The 20,065-nt window shown below is 36.0% G+C and overlaps 1 protein-coding gene across 1 annotated transcript; it reads right to left on the bottom strand.

Moving 5' to 3' along the window:
- On the bottom strand, nucleotides 6,254-7,030 carry LOC107627229. The gene has a single exon (XM_016330081.1). It carries the CDS (start codon nucleotides 7,028-7,030, stop codon nucleotides 6,254-6,256), a length of 777 nt encoding a protein of 258 aa, XP_016185567.1.

The raw sequence follows: 20,065 nt of genomic DNA, 5'->3' as shown, positions 1-20,065 counted from the left end.
GACGCTCTCTGGGCATATAAGACAGCCTTCAAAATACCAATTGGTATGTCTCCCTATCAATTGGTATATGACAAGGCTTGTCACTTTCCTGTAGAACTTGAACATAGAGCATTCTGGGCCATCAAGTTGCTGAATTTTGACAACCGTGTTGCTGGTGAAAAGAGCTGAATGAGTTAGAAGAGTTTAGTATTTAAGTTTTTGAGAATGCTAGGATCTACAAAGAAAAAAAAAACAAAGGAGTGGCATGATCAAAGGATAGCACTAAGAAGCTTTGAAGTGGGATAAAGGATTCTCTACAATTTCAAATTAAATTTTTTTTCTTAAAAAGTTGAAATCAAGGTAGTCAGACCCTTCCTAATCACCAAAGTCTCACCATATGGACATGTGGAAGATCATGGAGGAAAAATCACAAAGAACTTTCATTGTAAATGGACAGAGACTTAAGCGCTATCTAGGGGACATGATGGAGTACCACAGAATGCAACACAATATTATCCTTTGAATTTTTTAGTTAGTAGCAAGTAGTAAGCATTGCAATAACTAGTTTTCATATGCATTCAAGAACCAAAACTAAATGTGATAGAGGCTGATTAAGATTGCATGTAGCATATGATAAACACCAAGTTTGGTGTGTCCGAAGGCACCCTAAAATAGTTTCATGAAACGTTAACTATGTATATCTTAGAAACTTAATTTCTCATTCTTGCAGCATACAACAAAAAAAAAAAATTAAGTTTGGTGTTTCACACATGCCACACACACAATGAAAATTGAAATCACATTTTGATCTTGAAGCATATAAAAGCAACATTTTAGTTTCGAAAAATGTTAAAAAGTTTTTTTGTTTTCCCGCCAATAACAAAAAAAAAAAATTTAATTTTTTCGCTCCTTATTTTGAAAGGGAATCTCAAAGAAAGGATTGATGGATGTAAGCCTTCCAAGGCTAGGGGAACTCGGTCACTTTTGAAGGCATCACATGTGTATCTTGGTTCACGGATACATGGGGAAGAACACTTAACATGTATTGGCTATCAGTTTTGTCCTCTTTCCACTATATTAAACCAAGCTCGAAGCACAACTCCAACTAACCATATTCACTCTCAATCCTTGTCTCCATCTTAAATTACATGCATATCATCCGATTTTCAAAACTCCAACTATCACCATCCATTCTCACCACCCTTCGTCAATAAATTTTCACCTTCGCTTTTCAACCGAACCCCATCTCTCTTATAAATGGCCCTTGCTTTTTGTTTTGGTACTCTATAAGTTTAAGTCTTCCGTGTGAACAACTCCTTTCATTCCTCTCTTTGATTATTATCTATCTTCATTTGACTTTTTTCTTTCTCCCCATCCAAACCCAACCTACACTATTACCCCTTTATTTTGTTCCCATTTGAGTCTCTTTTCCAATCCATGCCCAACATGCATATGTCGCTCACTATATCTTCAAGTCTTGGATCACTATTGATCCTTTCCTCATAACTAAGTTGGTCAAAGGATTTTGGCTTTATTTTAAGTACTCTCTTGATTGAACTTGGGCTGAAGTCTATTTTCACCCCTCTCACATAGCTCTTGAATGGTGGATCACTTCCATTCTCTCTAACAACATTTGCATAGAATTTTTGTACCATTGTCAAGTTCACCCATGAAGGTTGGTTACAAAGAAGTTCCCATCTCCTTTTTCGGATTTCCTCCCTTATTGAAGAGAAGTCATTATTCTCAAGTTTGAAGCTTGCTTTGGGAATGGCTTCCTTGTCGACCATCCAACCATTGAATTGGAGTTGGTGGAATGGAGACTTGGATCTTCCTCTATCAAAGTCGGGATGCTCAATCGGTTGCTCTCCTTTTTTGCTTTTGGCATTAGAGGATGAGGCCATGAGAATGTCTATGAGCAATTGCCGATTCTACCATACCAAACTTAGAGTAGTGCTTGTCCTCAAGCACAAAATGAGGCTTAGTGGGAAGCACAAAGTGACGGACAAAACAAGGTCGAGATATGTTGAGGAAGAAGAAGATGTTAGGTGTATGGAGAAGTAAGAAGAAAGTAAGATAACAACAAGAGAAACACTTGGAGTGATGAAGGACGGGAACAAAATAAAGGGGTAATAGTGTAGGTTGAGTTCGGATGAGGAAAAGAAAAAAGTTAGATAGTAATCAAAAAGAGGAATCAAATGTAAGTTTATAAAGTACCAAAGCAAAAAGTAAGGGCCATTTATAAGAGGAGTGGGGTTTGGTTGAGAAGGGTAGGTGGAAATTTATTGATGAAGGGTGGTGAGAAGTTGGAGTTGTGGGAATCGGATGGTATGCATGTAATTTAAGATGGAGACAAATATAGAGAGTGAATATGGTTGGTTGGGGTTGTGCTTCGAGCTTGGTTTAATGTAGTGGGAAGGGACAAAATTGATAGCCAATGCATGTCAAGTGTTCTTCCCCATATATCCGTGAACCAAGGTACATATGTGATGCCTTCAAAAGTGACCGTGTTCCTATAGCCTTGTAAGGCTTTCATCCATCAATCATTTCTTTGAGATTACCATTTAAAATAAGGAGAAAAAAAAAATCAAATTTTGGGTTTGGTTATTAGCGGGAAAACAAAGGAAGTGTTTAACATTTTTCGAAACTTAAAATAATGGCTAGTTAAAAATGTTGTTTTTATATGCTTCAAGATCAAAATGTGACTTCAATTTTCATTGTGCATGTGACATGTGTGGAACACCAAATTTAGTTTTTGGTTATGCGTTGCAAGAATGAGAAATTAAGTTCTTAAGATAGACATATTTAATATTTCATGAAGCTATCTTAGGGTGCCTTCGGGCATACCAAACTTGGTGTTTATCATATGCTACATGCAAATCTTAATGAGCCTCTGTCACATTTGGTTTTGGTTCTTGTATGCACATGAAAACTACTTATTTGCAATGCTTACTATTTGCTACTAAATCAAAAATCAAAGGATACTAGACATGGGTTGTCTCCCATTAAGCGCTTCTTTAACGTCATTAGCTTGACGTTTCGGCTAACTTAGCTGAGGTTGTACTTCATCTTGAGGTCCTCCATCATGTCTCCTAGATAGTGCATAAGTCTCTGCCCATTTACAGTGAAAGTGAAAGTTCCTTGTGATTTTTCCTCGATGATCTCCACATGTCCATATGGTGAGACTTTGGTGATTAGGAAGGGTTCTAACCACCTTGATTTCTACTTTTCAGATAAAATTTTTAATATGGAATTGTAGAGAATAACTCTTTGTCCCACTTCAAAGCTTCTTGGTGCTATCCTTTGGTCATGCCACTTCTTTGTCTTTTCTTTGTAGATCTTGGTATTCTCAGAAGTTTGAATTCTAAACTCTTCTAGTTCATTCAGCTGTAACATTCTCTTTTCACCAGTAGCATGGTTGTCAAAATTCAACAGCTTGATGGCCCAGAATGCTTTATGTTCAAGTTCTATAGGAAGGTGACAAACTTTGCCATATATAAAATTGATAATGAGACATACCAATTAGTGTTTTGAAGGCTGTCCTATAAGCCCAGAGAGCGTCATCTAGTTTCTTAGATTAATCATTTCTTGAAGCCCCAACTGTTTTCTTAAGAGTTCTCATTCAGTTCCTGTTTGATATCTCTGCTTGTCCACTGGTTTGGGGCGATAAGGCGTAGCCACCTTATGTTTGACTTCATACTTGAGGAGGAGAGTCTCTAATTGTTTGTTGCAGAAATGACTCCCTCCATCACTTATGAGAGCCCTAGGCACCCCAAATCTGCTGAATGTGTTCTTCCTAAGGAAGTTGATCACCATCTTGTTGTCATTGGTTGGAGTTGCAATTGCTTCTACCCACTTAGATACATAATCCACTGCAATTAGAATGCATTTATTTGAGTTTAAGGATGGGAATAGTCCTATAAAATCAATTTTTCATACATCAAATAGCTTAAATTCTAGGATAAAGTTTTGTGGCATTTCATTCTTCTTTGGTAGATTTTTAGCTCTCTGACATTCATCACATCTCTTCACTAGTTCCCTTGCATCCTTAAAAATGGTTGGCCGGAAGAAACCACATTGTAACACATTTGCGGCAGTCCTTTTTCCTCCAAAATGTCCCCCATAGTTGGACCCATGACAATGCCTAAGGACTTCTTGCCCTTCTTCATATGAGATGCACCTTCGTAGTATTCCATCAGAACATCTTTTAAAGAGATAAGGTTAATCCCATATGAAGTATTTGGCGTCATTGATCAGCTTTCTTCTTAGATTCGTCTTGATTTCGAGAAGTAGCTCTCCAATGGCCTTGAAGTTGGCAATATCAGCAAACCAAGGTGCCTTTTGAATCATCATCAAATGTTCGTCTGGGATGCATTCATTCATACAAGGGGTGTAGGCTTCATCATCTTCACATGAAATTCTTGAGAGGTGGTCTACCACTTTGTTTTTCACTCCTTTTTTATCCTTGATATCGATGTTGGATTCTTGAAGTAGTAGAATCCACCTTATTAGCCTTGGCTTGGATTCTTGATTGGTTGGTCAACAAGTACTTTAGTGCTGCATGGTCAATGAAAACAGTTACTTTAGAGCCAATGAGATAAGATCTAAATTTATCAAAAGCAAACACAATGGCTAAAAACTTTTTCAATGGTGGCGTAATTCTTTTGTGCTTCATTAAGGGCCTTGCTAGCATAGTATATGACATGAACTAGCTTATTTTTCCTCTGTCCCAACAACCCCAATAGCAAAGTCTGAGGCATCACACATTAGCTCAAAGGGTAAATCCCAATCAGGTGGAGTTATGATGGGTGTATAGGAAAGCTTTCTCCTAAGATCCTCAAAGGCAAGCCTGCATTCTTTGTCAAAAACAAAGGGTACATCATAGACAAGTAAGTTACTTAAGGGCTTAGCAATTTTTGAAAAGTCTTTGATGAACCTCTTATAAAAACTAGCATGCTCCAAAAAACTTCTAATTACTTTCACATTGCTAGGTGGAGGTAATCTCTCAATTACCTATACCTTAGTTCTATCCACTTCTATGTCTTCAATGGAGATTTTATTACCAAGGACTATCCTTCAGTTACCATAAAATGACATTTTTTTCAGTTTAAAACTAGGTTAGTCTCTTGACATCTCGTTAGCACCAAGGCTAGGTGGTGTAAGCAATTAGGAAAAGAATTGCCAAACATTGAAAAATCTTTTCAATCATGTTTGAGAAGATAGATAGCATGCATATTTGGAATGTGGCCGGTGCAATGCACAATTCAAAGGGCATGCGTCTATAAGCAAAATCACCATATGGGCAAGTAAATGATGTCTTCTCTTGGTCTTTGGGATCAACTATAATCTGATTGTAGCTTGAGTAGCCATTCAAGAAACAATAATATTCATGCCTAGCAAGCTTTTCTAGCATTTGTTCCATGAAAGGGAGTGGGAAGTAATCTTTCCTGGTGACATTATTAAGCTTTCCTGTAATCTATGCACATTTTTCAACCAGTGACAGTTCTTGTGGGAATCAGCTTGTTCCTCTCACTAGGCACCACAGTGATGTCTTCTTTCTGGACCGGGCTTATCCAGGGACTGTTTGAAATGGGGTAAATAACCTCGGGTTGCCATAGCTTCAATACCTCATTCTGCACTACATCCTTCATTGCTGGATTTAACCTCTTTGTAGCTGATTGGAGGGCTTAGCATCTTTTTACAGGAGTATCTTGTGCATGCACATGGAGAGACTTATTCCCTTCAGATCAGAAAGAGTCCGCCCAATAGCATCTTTATGCCTTTTTAATACTTCAAGAAGTTCCTTCTCTTGCTCCTCACTTAAGGTGGAATTGATGATCACATGATAGGTTTTATTACTTCCCAGGTAAGCATACTTGAGATTGTGGGGTAGTGTTTTCAGCTCCAACTTGGTGCTTCTTCCTCCTCTTTTTTCCTTTCTAGTGTAGTTGGATTGCTCATGTTTTTTCTCGAAACTTCACTGCCTGTTTATTGATTTCTTCCAAACTTCCTCAAGTTTGTCCTCTTCTAAGACTTCTTGCACGGAGGTCTCAATTGCATCTAGTCTCATACATTCTCCAAGAGGTTCCTTTGGGTAGCTCATGGCTTTGAATACATTGAACATTATTTTCTCATCATGTAATATGAGGACCAACTCTCCTTTTTGCATATCAGTGATTGCTCCAGCTATTGCTAGGAATGGTCTCCCTAGAATAATTGAGGCATTGGCTTCTTCCTCCATGTCTAACACCACAAAGTCTGTTGGAAAAATGAAGTCTCACACATTCACTAGCAAATCCTCCACTGCCCCATGAGGAAGCTTGAATGATCTATCTGTCAACTGGAGTGCCATTCTTGTTGGTTTGGCTTCTTCGATCCTCATTTTCTTCATTATTGATAAGGACATCAAGTTAATACTAGCTCCCAAATCGCACAAAGCTTTTTCAATAGTGATGTCCCCTATGACACAAGGGTTTTGGAAGCTCCCAGGATCCTTTAACTTTTGAGGTAGTTTTTGTTGGATGACAGCAATACACTCTTCCGTTAGTACCACTGTTTCCTTGTTTCTCCAGTTCCTCTTTTTGGCCATAAGTTCTTTCAAGAACTTAGCATAGAGGGGCATCTGCTTCAATGCTTCAGCAAAGGGTATGTTGATTTGAAATTTCTTGAATATCTCCAAGAACTTGGAGAATTGGTTATCCTTTCCATCCTTTCTCAATCTTTGGGGGTAAGAGTCCTTTGACACATAAGACTTCAAAATTTCTTTCTCCTTTGGTGGAGTGGGTGCAGGTGCTTTCTCTTCTTCTTTGTTGCTTGTGTTCTTATCAACTTCCTCTTCTTGTGGTTCCATTGAAGATGCTTCCTTCACTATCTTTCCACTTCTCAGTGTAATGGCTTTACACTCTTCTCTTGGATTAGTCATAGTGTCACTAGAGAATGTGTGAGTGGGCATGGGTACTTGCTTGGAGTGATACCCAACTTGTGCTTCAAGATTCTGAATTGAGGCTCCTTGATTCTGCATGTTGGATCTTACTTCTTCCTTAAATGCTTTCATGTCCCCTGACTACTGATGTGAGAATTAATGTTAATCTAGAATTTCACAAAAATAGAATCTCGTTGCAAGCATAGTCTAGACCAACAATTGACTCTCAATCAAAGTTTAAATCAAGATGTCACAATTAAAATCAAATAACCAAGAGTATTTAAACTCTAGGGACGTTCTCCCTAGGAATTGCATTTAAGTGTCATATTTATTTGATATGAGATCAAGGGGGTTTGAGATTGCAAGAAATTAAAATGCAAGAAAGTAAATAAGCATACAAGGAAATTAAAACTCAAAGCAAGTAATATCAAAAATAGAATTCAAGTGACAAAAAGTCAAAAGGGGATAATTACGTAGAATTAATCCCAATTAGTCTATCCTAACATCGAGGATAAGTCAAAAGGACATAATTGATCATAATCCATAAGTCCTAGTCAACTCACTAATTAACTTAGTGAAAGACTAGCGTCAATGGAAACCAAACCAACTAACAATCCTAACACAATATGGAATGGACATTCATAACTCAAGTTCACCTAATTATCTAATTCCTAGTCAAGAATGTGAAAAACTATACAAAAATTATAAGAGACATTTTATCAAACACCTATCATGCATAAAAGGGAAAATATCATAAAATGCAATAATAATAAAATTCATAACTACCAATTGTAATAAAATGATAATAACAGCTCAAATAAGCATCAAAGAAATATAAAACATTAAAATTGCATTAATGAAACCAAAATTGACAAGAGTATTCATAAACAAAAAATGACAAAATTGAGAAAATGACAAAAGAAATTAAGAAGATCAAGACAAGAAAGCATAGAAACATAAGTGAAACTACATTAAAACAAGAATTAAAATCTAAAATTAAAAAGAAATTAAGACAAATTCTAAATTCTAGAGAGAAGGGGGAGCTTCTCTCTCTAAAAAACTAAGCTAAGACATGTAAAAATCTAAACCTAATTGCACCTCCTTCATCCCTCTTCAATATGGCTTGAATTAGCTTCAGAAATGAGTTGGATTAGACTCTGGAAGTCCAAAAATAGCTGCCAACAAGTTGCAATTAATGAGGTCACGTGCCACGATTTGTGCGTACGCACAGGGGGTGTGTACGCACACTTGCTGATTTTCTTCTTGTGTGCGCACAAGTGTGTGCATACGCACACCCAAACCCCATGTCCACTATGGACATATGCAAATCATTTTGATGCCCCAGATGTTAGCTTTTCAATGCTGCTGGAACCGTCTCATTTGGACTTCTATAGCTCAAGTTATGATCAATTTAGTGCGAAGAGGTCAGGATTGACAACTTTGCAAATCCTTCATTTCTTGAATTCTTCCACTTTGCATGCTCTCCTTCCACTTCTTCAAGTCATTCTTGCCTTCAAAACCTTAAATCGCTCAAATAAACATATCAAGGCATCGAATGGGAGAAAAGTGAATTAAAATTGGCAATTTTAAGCATAAAAAACATATTTTTCACAATTAAGAACAATTAGGAGAGAATTCCCAAAAGCATGCTATTTCAATGAATAAATGCAAGAAAAGTCAATGAAATGCACCTAATTAAAGCAAATAAATACCATGAATTGTGAATTCATTACATCCCCACACTTAAACAATAGCATCTTCTCATGCTATACCAAAGGAAGACAAGAAGGGGAATCAACAATTATTCAATGTAACTATCTATATACAATCTATCTATATGTATGTAACTGTTCTACCTTATACTATCTACCTATATGCATTTGCGTAGTCCAAGTAAATCAATTTCCAAGAAAGCATCTATATCAAGTATGGGCTAAGACAATCGTATCCAAGTTACATTCTCAATTGAATTGAGTCATATAAAACAATTTAACAAACTTGCAAGATAACAATGATTATAGGTGGAAATATGGAGTTGAGTAATTGAATCCTCATCGGATGTGTATATGCACTCAAGTCGCTCAAGTTTCTAGGGTCAATCCCCTCAATTCTCCTCTAATCATTCTTTCTAAAGTTTGTTATTCATCTAACCAATTAACAAAAATCTAATGTACATATGCAAAAATCATGAGATCTTTTTAAGGTTGTAATGGGGCTAAGGGTAAGGGTAAGTATATATATATAAAAATATGGCTAAGTGAGCTTACATTTGAATCTTTGATTAACCTAAGTTATCACCTAGCACATACACAACCTATACAATTCTAATATCTACATATGCATTGCTTTTTATTGAATTTCACATAGGGATAATTTTGTCCCTTTTTTATTATTTCTTTTTTTTTTCTTTTATTTTTTTTTGTTTTTTTTAACATAATATATACACCAACTCATCAATGCGTATGGTTTCTATAATATTACATGAGCATGTACCCAAATTCTCAATAGTTCTCAATAAGCATAAAACACATTTTCATCAACCAAAGTTTTTATATCTTCCCCACACTTAAACATTACACACCCTCACTAACTTAAGCTATTCAAAGATTCAAATAGGATAATTAATTGTTTTTCGCTAAAGGATAGTGATGTGGCGATATAAAGAATAAAAGGGGATTAAAACGGCTCAAAGTGACAAACAAAGGTAAATGAAATGGTAGGCTATTTGAGTTAAGTGAGCTATAAATAAGTGATGACTTCAATTACATAAATGCATAAATATACATTAAACAATGGATATATAGAATTAAACAAATCAAAGATTGCAATCATAGAGAAGAACAACACACAGAATGAAATATGTGGTCAAATGATGTAACCATACTATAAGGCCCAAAAACTCACATGTTGTATGTTCTTTAACTCAAAAACCATGTTCCACAATGTATAAATCATGCAAGTTTCAAAAAATTTTAACTCAATTCAATTTGAATTTCAATGCCCTATATAAAAAGTAAGTTTTTTAGAAATTTCATTAAATTGACTAGCATTTATTTTATATATGTATATATAATGTGATTGGATGGAAAATGTCAAAAATCCTAAGTTTAATTCTTAATTTCAATCAAACCAAAATAGCAAGTGTATAGGAAATCAAACTAGGTGCAATCATCACATCATTCAAATCACAATCATAACTAAAGGCTAAAAAAAAAAAAATCTAAAAACATGTATAACTACAATATAATACTAGGCTATGTATAAACAAAATTAAAAGGTGCAATGAACTAAGTAAAAAGTACTAAATTAGTAAAAAGGTTTTCAAAAAGATGAAATATATACAAAGCAACTAAAAAGCATAATAAGAAACTAAACTAAAAGTGTTCGGAAATGAAATTTTTTACCCAAAATGCGCTGCTGAAGTTGGACAACCTCCCCACACTTAAGATGTAGCACCATCCTCGGTGCTCAAGATCATGCGGAGTGGAAGGAGTCGTCACGGCGTCGCCTCCACCTTCAGCTGGTGGGTCTCTTGCCTCCTCCGGCTCATGATGTTGGGCTTCCTCCTCCGCAGAATGCTTGGATGGAGTGGCTGCAAGAACGATGGTGGTGCTATAAAGCAGAGGACTAAGCCACAAAACAGCATATATATGAAGTGAACAAATAAAATAAATTTGAATGGAAGCATACATGAGATTCAAGTTAAAAGAAAATAGAAGTAACTTCCAATCAAATTAAGTAATCTAAGATAGCTAACTTGCTTGTTTATCAAATATAAAGAGAAGAGGGGAGCGTTGTTACTATGCACGAAGAAAAAGAAAACAGTTAAAAAGTTAAAAGTAATGTTAGTTAAAAAGGAAAAAGAAAGTTAAAAGTTAAGTGAAGAGAAAAAAAATTAGTTGAAAAAGAAAAGGAAAGGTTAAGAGTTAGGTGAAGGAAAAAAAAATAGTTAGTTGAAAAAGAAAAACAAAGGTTAAAATTTATATGAAGAAAAAGAAAAAGTTAGTTGAAAAAGGGAAGAAAAGTCAAATGTTAAGTGCATCGTAAAACGTTCCTTAATTCCAAAAAGTTTCCAAAGTTTCAAAACAAGCAAGTTTATATTCACTTCTCAACAATTCAAGATGCGAAAACAAGTAACGCAAATGTATGTGTAGAGCACATAATCAAAGAATAATTGGGCACATTCACTTTGCACAAGGTAGGACATTTTGGTGTTAACAAAAGTAAAACCTTGATGAACAAGATAATCAAGGAACATTCAAACACCAAAATGCCATGAAGCATGAAAATCACAAAGTTGAGATAAGAATTTAAAAGTTTATGCTCTATGTGACTTAAGGTAGTTTAGGCATGAAAAAGATGAATCAAATTAGCCACATAGGTAAAAAAAAATCTTCAACCTTGTGAGAGTATGCAAAAGAGGCTCCAATTTAAAAGAAATCAAAGTTTATGGTCAAATTGAATTTCATTTAAGGCTTATTCATTTACATGTTTTCACCTATAATCATCACTCTTCTTGCAAGTTTATAAAATCTTTAATAGCTCAATTCAATTGTGGTTTGGCTTGGTTGATTAATACCTTTAGCCCTTGTGCTTATATTGATATTCTTGGGAATTGATTTATTTTGACCAAGCAATTGCATTCATGTAGATAGTTGCATATAGTTTAGGTTGCATATAGTTTATTTACATTGAATAAATGTTGATACCCTTTGTTTCTCTCTTGGTTTAAGCATGAGGACATGCTTGGTTTAAGTGTGGGGAGGTTGATAAACCCCATTTTTAGGGTTTATCTTGTGCTTAATTTGGAGGATTTTATGACCTTTTACACACATTTATTCAATGAAATAGCATGGTTTTATGATTGGCTCCTAAATTGTGCTTAAGTGTGAAAACATACTTTTTAGACCTTTAATTTGATGATTTTAATTCACCTTTGATTCCACTAGATGCCTTGATGTGTGTGTTAGTGATTTCAGGTTGAAAAGGCTAGGAATGGATCAAAGGAATGGAGAGGAAAGCATGCAAAGTGGAGAAATCATGAAAAATCAGAGATTGGGAGAAATTCACTCCACGCGCACCCGCAGCAGACGCGCACGCGTGAAATGACGTGGTCGCAAGGCGACGCGTACGCGGACACGACGCGTACGCTTGGATGGAAAATTGTCAAGCGACGCGTACGCCTGACGTGCGCGTATGCGTCGATGTTCGCACGTGACCCACTTAAAGTGAATCCGCTGAGGGCGATTTTTGGGCTTCCCAGGCCCAAATCCAACTGATCTCTGATGCTATTTAACCCAAGGACTGAAGGGGAATCACAGGTCTAGTTATCATATTTTAGTTTTAGTCTAGTTTTTGGAGGGAAAGTTAGTTTTAGAGAGAGAAGCTCTCACTTCTCTCTAGAATTAGGATTAGGTTAGATCTAGATTAGAATCTCTTAGATCTAGGTTAATTTTATGATTTGATTTACTTTTCCTTTTGTAATTCTTCTTTTTCTACATCTCCTCTCTCTAGTTTAGCATTTAATTCTTGTAATTCTCTACTTTTATGTTGATGCACTTTTGTTTCTTCTATTTCTCTTTTAAAGCAATTTATGATTCATGTTCCTTTATTGTTGAATTGCTTAATTCATTTTACTTTCCTTTTATGCCTTCCATGTGTATGATGAAATGCTTGGTTGGATTATAGAGTAGATTTTTCTCCTCTTGGCCTAGGTAGAGTAATTAGTGACTCTTGAGTTATCTAATGCTTTTGTTGATTGATAATTAGAAGTTGCTAGTTGATTTGAATGCCTCTAAAGCTAGTCTTTCCTTAGGAGTAGATTCGGACTTGAGGAATCAAGTTAATTCATCCACTTGACTTTCCTCCATAGTTAGAGGTTAACTAAGTGGGAGCAAGGGACAATTCCCATCACAATTAAAGAGGATAGCTAGGATATGACTTCTAATTCTCATTCCTTGCCAAGAGCTTTTCTAGTTGTTAGTTTATTTTCATTGCCATTTACCTTTCTTGTTCCTAATTCCAAAAACCCCAAACATACCTCATAACCAATAACAAGAACACTTTATCGCAATTCCTAGGGAGAATGACCCGAGATTCCAATACTTCGGTTATTATTTTTAGGGGTTTGTACTTGTGATAAACAAATTTTTGTATGAAAGGATTATTGTTGGTTTAGAAACTATACTTGCAACGAGAATTCATTTGTGAAATTCTATACCATCAAAAATCCACTCAACAAAATGGCACCGTTGCCGAGGAGTTGCAATGGTGTTGTGTTATTGGTTATTGTATATATGTGAATATTGTGAATAGCTTGATTTTTGGATTGCTTGTTAGTTTTTTGCTAGTTTTAGGACTTTGTTTCATTCTTTCTTATTAGTTTTTGTTTCTTATTTTCTCTTTTCATTATGAATTCTCACTTTGGCTATGAGTTTGGTTTTAACTATGTTGTAAAAAATGAGGCCTACAAGGAAGATGTGTATCAAGGATGGGATAATCAAAGGTGGGAGGAGCCATATGCATATGATCAATCCTCATGGCAACAACCTCCACCAATACACTATGAACAAGAGCCATTCTATGATGCATATCAATCCAATGGTTATGGTGAATCTCCTTGTGACTTTCAAGAATCATCACCATATGCCTACGAACCATATCCTCAATATAGCCATCTACCACACTCACAAGCCTCTTTTCACCAAACACCTCCATATGACCCTAATTCATATCCACCATACCAACCACCTTTTGAACCATATGAGCCATACATGGAACCACCATTCCAATATTAATACTCCCAAGAACAACCTTCCTATTATGAATGTAACGACCCAATTTTCAATATGTCTAGATCATACCGAAAATTGAGCGCTACCAATTTGTCTTCCTAGTTAATTTCTATTATTTATCACGTGAGCCTGATTCGTTGTTAAAAGCGTAGTTAATTTGCGAGGTATATTTTTTTAAAAAACGTTTGGATTAATAAAAGGAATCATTCATAATCAACTCACAACTGATAACAGATAAAACAGTTATAAGCAACCACACATAAATACATCGCAAGTAGCTAGCAACATTCAGTGATCTAGCCCTTATTAGAGTATAGACCTTTAGTTAGAACACCCCTAGATATAGCTAGATAATAACTATATACATATACATACATACAACATCCCAGGTCCTGACCTGTTCAAGAGGTCCCTAAGCTAGCACCTAGGCTAGCCTAGACTCTATACTCACCTAGTCCCTCTAAGCTACTAAAGCGAGGGAAAGTACGTTCTACGTCTTCAAAGCTCAAGTCAGGTGGAACGTCATCGAAAGGTAGAACATCATCTGTTACTCCTCTACATGATCAGACATTGCCATATGACGTCTCTCTGGTACCTCATGAAGTAGTCACACAACAGGAGTCTCGTACACAGGATTTAGGTTAAAGTTCACGTTCAAACAGGGTGTAGACATCGGCTGGTCTCACAGTACATACATATAAACAGAGAATGAGATTCACCCTATACTCAGAAGACTACCTAGAGCAAAATTCTTTTTGGGAACGATCGTCAGCGAATTACCGAAGGGTACTCATGCTTCCATCTGAAGGGGGAAGGGAGAGAGAAGGGGTAAGAACTGGGGAGTTCTTAATAGGGCCGGGGTTATTAGTTAAGTTCATTAATTCCGTGTTGTTTAGCAGATAAATAGCAGAATACTGAGAAGCAGTAGACAGAAGAAACAGATAAATAGAGAAAATAGAGAAAATAAAAAGCAAAACACAAACAAAAGAATACTAGAAAACAAAACACAGACACAGAGAATAGAATGAAAACAAAGAAGGCATACATTCAAACAACAATCATAACAGAGGAAATGCGTAACCAAATATGATGCATGTCTAGACCTAGTCCAGGTAATGAGCTCATCTGTCGGTTACATACCCGCTCCCGACATTACCTAGCAACCTCTGTCTGAATAAGGCTTTCCTGTTGGCAATATCCACTGCAAGCAACCTTTGTCTTGCAGGGTATCCACTGAAAGCAACCTTTGTCTTGCAGGGTGGCACTTATTAGCCGATATACGCCCAACAGACTCACTGTAAGCAACCTCTGTCTTACAGGAGCGACAACATACTCACTATAAGCAACCTCTGTCTTATAGGAGCAACAACACACTCACTGTAAGTAACCTCTGTCTTATAGGAGCACACTCATCTCGATACCTCTGTAAGCAACATCTGTCTTACAGCAAAGCATTATAGCAAGGTATCCCAGGAAAGCGTTCTCAGTGGTCATACCACCATCTATCTGACTGCCTCTCTGCTGTAGATTCTTACATAATCATTCTCATTATCATCATTCATTAACATTCTCATTATTCATCATCACTTTCACATTCTTATGCAGTACCTCTTTCTTTCTCTGTTCAATCGTGCTATACAAACTCTACAGCTTTTACTTTTACAACATCTTAACTCAAACCATTTCTCTTTATCACATTACTCTTTTCTCTTTGTCTTTTTACTTTGCTCTGATTATTCTTTTCTCTGTATCCCTTTATTCTTCTCTGGTTACTCTATTCTCTGTGTTTCTTTACTCTGCTTTGATTTCTCTGCTTAACATATGTATTTAAAGCTTCTGTAAATGTCGGTATGAATAGTTAGTCTGTTCCAAGTATAGGTTCATTAAGTCAATACTATAATATTTTATTATTATTTATTATTTTATTAATATATTTTCGAAAATTACCCCACTTTAACTTTTAACCTTTAAAAATTCACTTTTTACCATCCGTAACTTTTAATATTTCTACTTTAACCACCCTAACTTTCAGAAATTACAAAATAACCCCTCAAACACCAAAATATTTACTTCCTTGCCATTTTCAAGATCTAAAAGGTGTTCTTCATTGTTCTTCACCACACTCAAAGTGTTCTTCATGTTCTTCGTATATTCTTCAGATTCTTTCTCTGTTTTTACCCATTTTTCAGTCTTTTCAATAACCGATTTTCACCATAATTCAAAATAAATTAGCAGCCAATAAAACCCCATATTTTCTACATGATTTTAAGACAAATTGATCCCCAATTTAGGGCCTAGGGTTTCATTTTCCAGCTACTCGAAGAACATAAACTCAAAGCTTGAATTTCATCAAATTTCATCAAAATTTCACCAAATTTTCACCAAGAATCAATCATATACGCAACCGATTTTTAGCACAGCCAAATCATACAACATTCACACAACTCAAACACAAATAATCAAGATTAATTTCATGACACCCTACCTGGATTTGCTGCTCCAAATCTGGTTACTCAACTAGCATAAATGACACTAGTAACATATTTATTATGAGAATAGAACATGTATGATGAGGCCTTAGCATTGCTAAAGTCATCAGAGAGTGCTGGTGCTAAGCTACACCAGTAAATCGTAAACTTGGTTAAACTGATTTCCTGTTTTTAACTAAAACAGACCAGGTAACCTTATAATATCATTCAAGAATCTTCCAATACTAATATAATACTAATATTATACTATTATCTCTCTTCTCTCATGAATCGAGTCCGGTTCATCAAACTGAGACTATTTATGAAAAACTGAATCGAAACTGCTAACCGATATGGTTCAAAAACTAGGATCTTCGTGACCGCGTTATCAAGCTTGCCTCAGAAAAGGTTCTAGCTTAAGGATGACATAATGAAAATGAGGATTGAGATTCTTGATGATACATTATAGGTGTTCCCTATACTGATCTTCCGGAGTTCTCCGTACTTTCAGAAAAGATCTCGCGTACTCGAAAATCAGGGTTGTTACATTCTTCCCTCCTAAAAGAAAATTTTGCCCTCAAAGTTTTAGCCGCATGCAACAATCCTTCTTCAAGCGGTCTATTTCCTTCAAGCCATCCTAACGAAGAGATCGAATCATTCCTTACAGCATCCAAATCTCACACGGCCATAGCCATGAAGATCATAACAACTATGAAGATAGTTGTGGCTCACGTCGATTCTTCGTTCGGAGCTCGATTAAACCATGCCTATTCACAGTCATTGAGGTCTTATCCGCACCAAAAAATCAACATTAAGGTGATCAGTCTTAATATCTCAAGCTAGGCACGAACATTCCCAAAATGAGCACTCATAGACATACATGCCAAATGTACCTTGAAGATACCCTAACAGCATGAGACACACAATTAGAGTATGCAATGAAGCATAGTCAGTCCACTCTCCAGGCTCTACTGGGAACGAACTGCTCTGATACCAAATTGTAATGACCCAATTTTCAATATGTCTAGATCATACCGGAAATCGAGCGCTACCAATTTGTCTTCCTAATTATTATCTATTATTTATCATGTGAGCCTGATTCGTTGTTAAAAGCGTAGTTAATTTGCGAGGTATATTTTTTTAAAAAATGTTTGGATTAATAAACGGAATCATTCATAATCAACTCACAACTGATAACAGATAAAACAGTTATAAGCAACCACACATAAATACATCGCAAGTAGCTAGCAACATTCAGTGATCCAGCCCTTATTAGAGTATAGACCTTTAGTTAGAACACCCCTAGATATAGCTAGATAATAACTATATACATATACATACATACAACATCCCAGGTCCTGACCTGTTCAAGAGGTCCCTAAGCTAGCACCTAGGCTAGCCTAGACTCTATACTCACCTAGTCCCTCTAAACTACTAAAGCGAGGGAAAGTACGTTCTAGGTCTTCAAAACTCAAGTCAGGTGGAACATCATTGAAAGGTAGAACATCATCTGTTACTCCTCTGCATGATCAGACATTGCCATATGACGTCTCTCTGGTACCTCATGAAGTAGCCACACAACAGGAGTCTCGTACACAGGATTTAGGTTAAAGTTCACGTTCAAACAGGGTGTAGACATCGGCTGGTCTTACAGTACATACATATAAACAGAGAATGAGATTCACCCTAGACTCAGAAGACTACCTAGAGCAAAATCCTTTTTGGGAACGATCGTCAGCGAATTACCGAAGGGTACTCATGCTTCCATCTGAAGGGGGAAGGAAGAGAGAAGGGGTAAGAACTGGGGAGTTCTTAGTCGGGCCGGGGTTATTAGTTAAGTTCATTAATTCCGTGTTGTTTAGCAGATAAATAGCAGAATACTGAGAAGCAGTAGACAGAAGAAACAGATAAATAGAGAAAATAGAGAAAACAAAAAGCAAAACACAAACAAAAGAATACAAGAAAACAAAACACAGACACAGAGAATAGAATGAAAACAAAGAAGGCATACATTCAAACAATAATCATAACAGAGGAAATGCGTAACCAAATATGATGCATGTCTAGCCCTAGTGCAGGTAATGAGCTCATCTGTCGGTTACATACCCGCTCTCGACATTACCCAGCAACCTCTGTCTGAATAAGGCTTTCCTGTTGGCAATATCCACTGCAAGCAACCTTTGTCTTGCAGGGTATCCACTGAAAGCAACCTTTGTCTTGCAGGGTGGCACTTATTAGCCGATATACGCCCAACAGATTCACTGTAAGCAACCTCGGTCTTACAGGAGCAACAACATACTCACCATAAGCAACCTTTGTCTTATAGGAGCAACAACACACTCACTGTAAGCAACCTCTGTCTTGCAGGAGCACACTCATCTCGATACCTCTATAAGCAACCTCTGTCTTACAGCAAAGCATTATAGCAAGGTATCCCAGGAAAGCGTTCTAAGTGGTGGTCGTACCACCATCTATCTGACTACCTCTCTGCTGCAGATTCTTACATAATTATTCTCATTATCATCATTCATTAACATTCTCATTATTCATCATCACTTTCACATTCTTATGCAGTACCTCTTTCTTTCTCTGTTCAATCGTGCTATACAAACTCTACAGCTTTTACTTTTACAACATCTTAACTCAAACCATTTCTCTTTATCACATTACTCTTTTCTCTTTGTCTTTTTACTTTGCTCTGATTACTCTTTTCTCTGTATCCCTTTATTCTTCTCTGGTTACTCTGTTATCTGTGTTTCTTTACTCTGCTTTGATTTCTCTGCTTAACATATGTATTTAAAGCTTATGTAAATGTCGGTATGAATAGTTAGTCTGTTCCAAGTATAGGTTCATTAAGTCAATACTGAAACAGTTTAACTTTTCATATTATACCTAACCCTAGTCGGAACTCAAGAACTAACTATGTTGCCCTAGTTCGTTCACTAATCTCTGTCTGTTTTTCTGTCATTAAAACTTTACAGACTTTTTCTTCGACTTTTATCTTTTCTTTAACTTTTTATCTTTCTTTTATCTTTGCCTCACTAACATGTTATTACCACTCCCTAAGTGTTTTATGAAGGTAATTATGAGATTCTGCGTTTAAAGTTGTCTTTCTAAAGCTTTTACAGAAAGCTGCCTTTTCCGCATTATTTTATTATTTTTATTAAAATATTATTTTTAATTAAATATTATTATTTAATATTTTATTATTATTTATTATTTTATTAATATATTTTCGAAAATTACCCCACTTTAACTTTTAACTTTAAAATTCACTTTTTACCACCCGTAACTTTTAATATTTCTACTTTAACCACCCTAACTTTCAGAAATTACAAAATAACCCCTCAAACACCAAAATATTTACTTCCTTGCCCTTTTCAAGTTCTAAAAGGTGTTCTTCATTGTTCTTCACCACACTCAAAGTGTTCTTCATGTTCTTCGTATATTCTTCAGATTCTTTCTCTGTTTTTACCCATTTTTTAGTCTTTTCAGTAACCGATTTTCACCATAATTCAAAATAAATTAGCAGCCAATAAAACCCCATCTTTTCTACATGATTTTAAGACAAATTGATCCCCAATTTAGGGCCTAGGGTTTCGTTTTCCAGCTACTCCAAGAATATAAACTCAAAGCTAGAATTTCATCAAATTTCATCAAAATTTCACCAAATTTTCACCAAGAATCAATCATATACGCAACCGATTTTTAGCACAGCCAAATCATACAAAATTCACACAACTCAAACACAAATAATCAAGATTAATTTCATGACATCCTACCTTGATTTGCTGCTCCAAATCCGGTTACTCTTTGAAGTGTTCTTAAAGCACTTTTTCCTCCTAAAACACATCAAGAACAACTTTAAAACTCTAAAACCATCAACTAAACAAACTTCAGAAGCA

The sequence above is a fragment of the Arachis ipaensis genome, chromosome B02 (assembly GCF_000816755.2).
Source record: "Arachis ipaensis cultivar K30076 chromosome B02, Araip1.1, whole genome shotgun sequence".
NCBI classification, from domain to species: domain Eukaryota; kingdom Viridiplantae; phylum Streptophyta; class Magnoliopsida; order Fabales; family Fabaceae; genus Arachis; species Arachis ipaensis.
The sequence above is the reverse complement of the archived record's forward strand: the minus strand, read 5'-3'. Positions and strand labels throughout refer to the sequence as shown.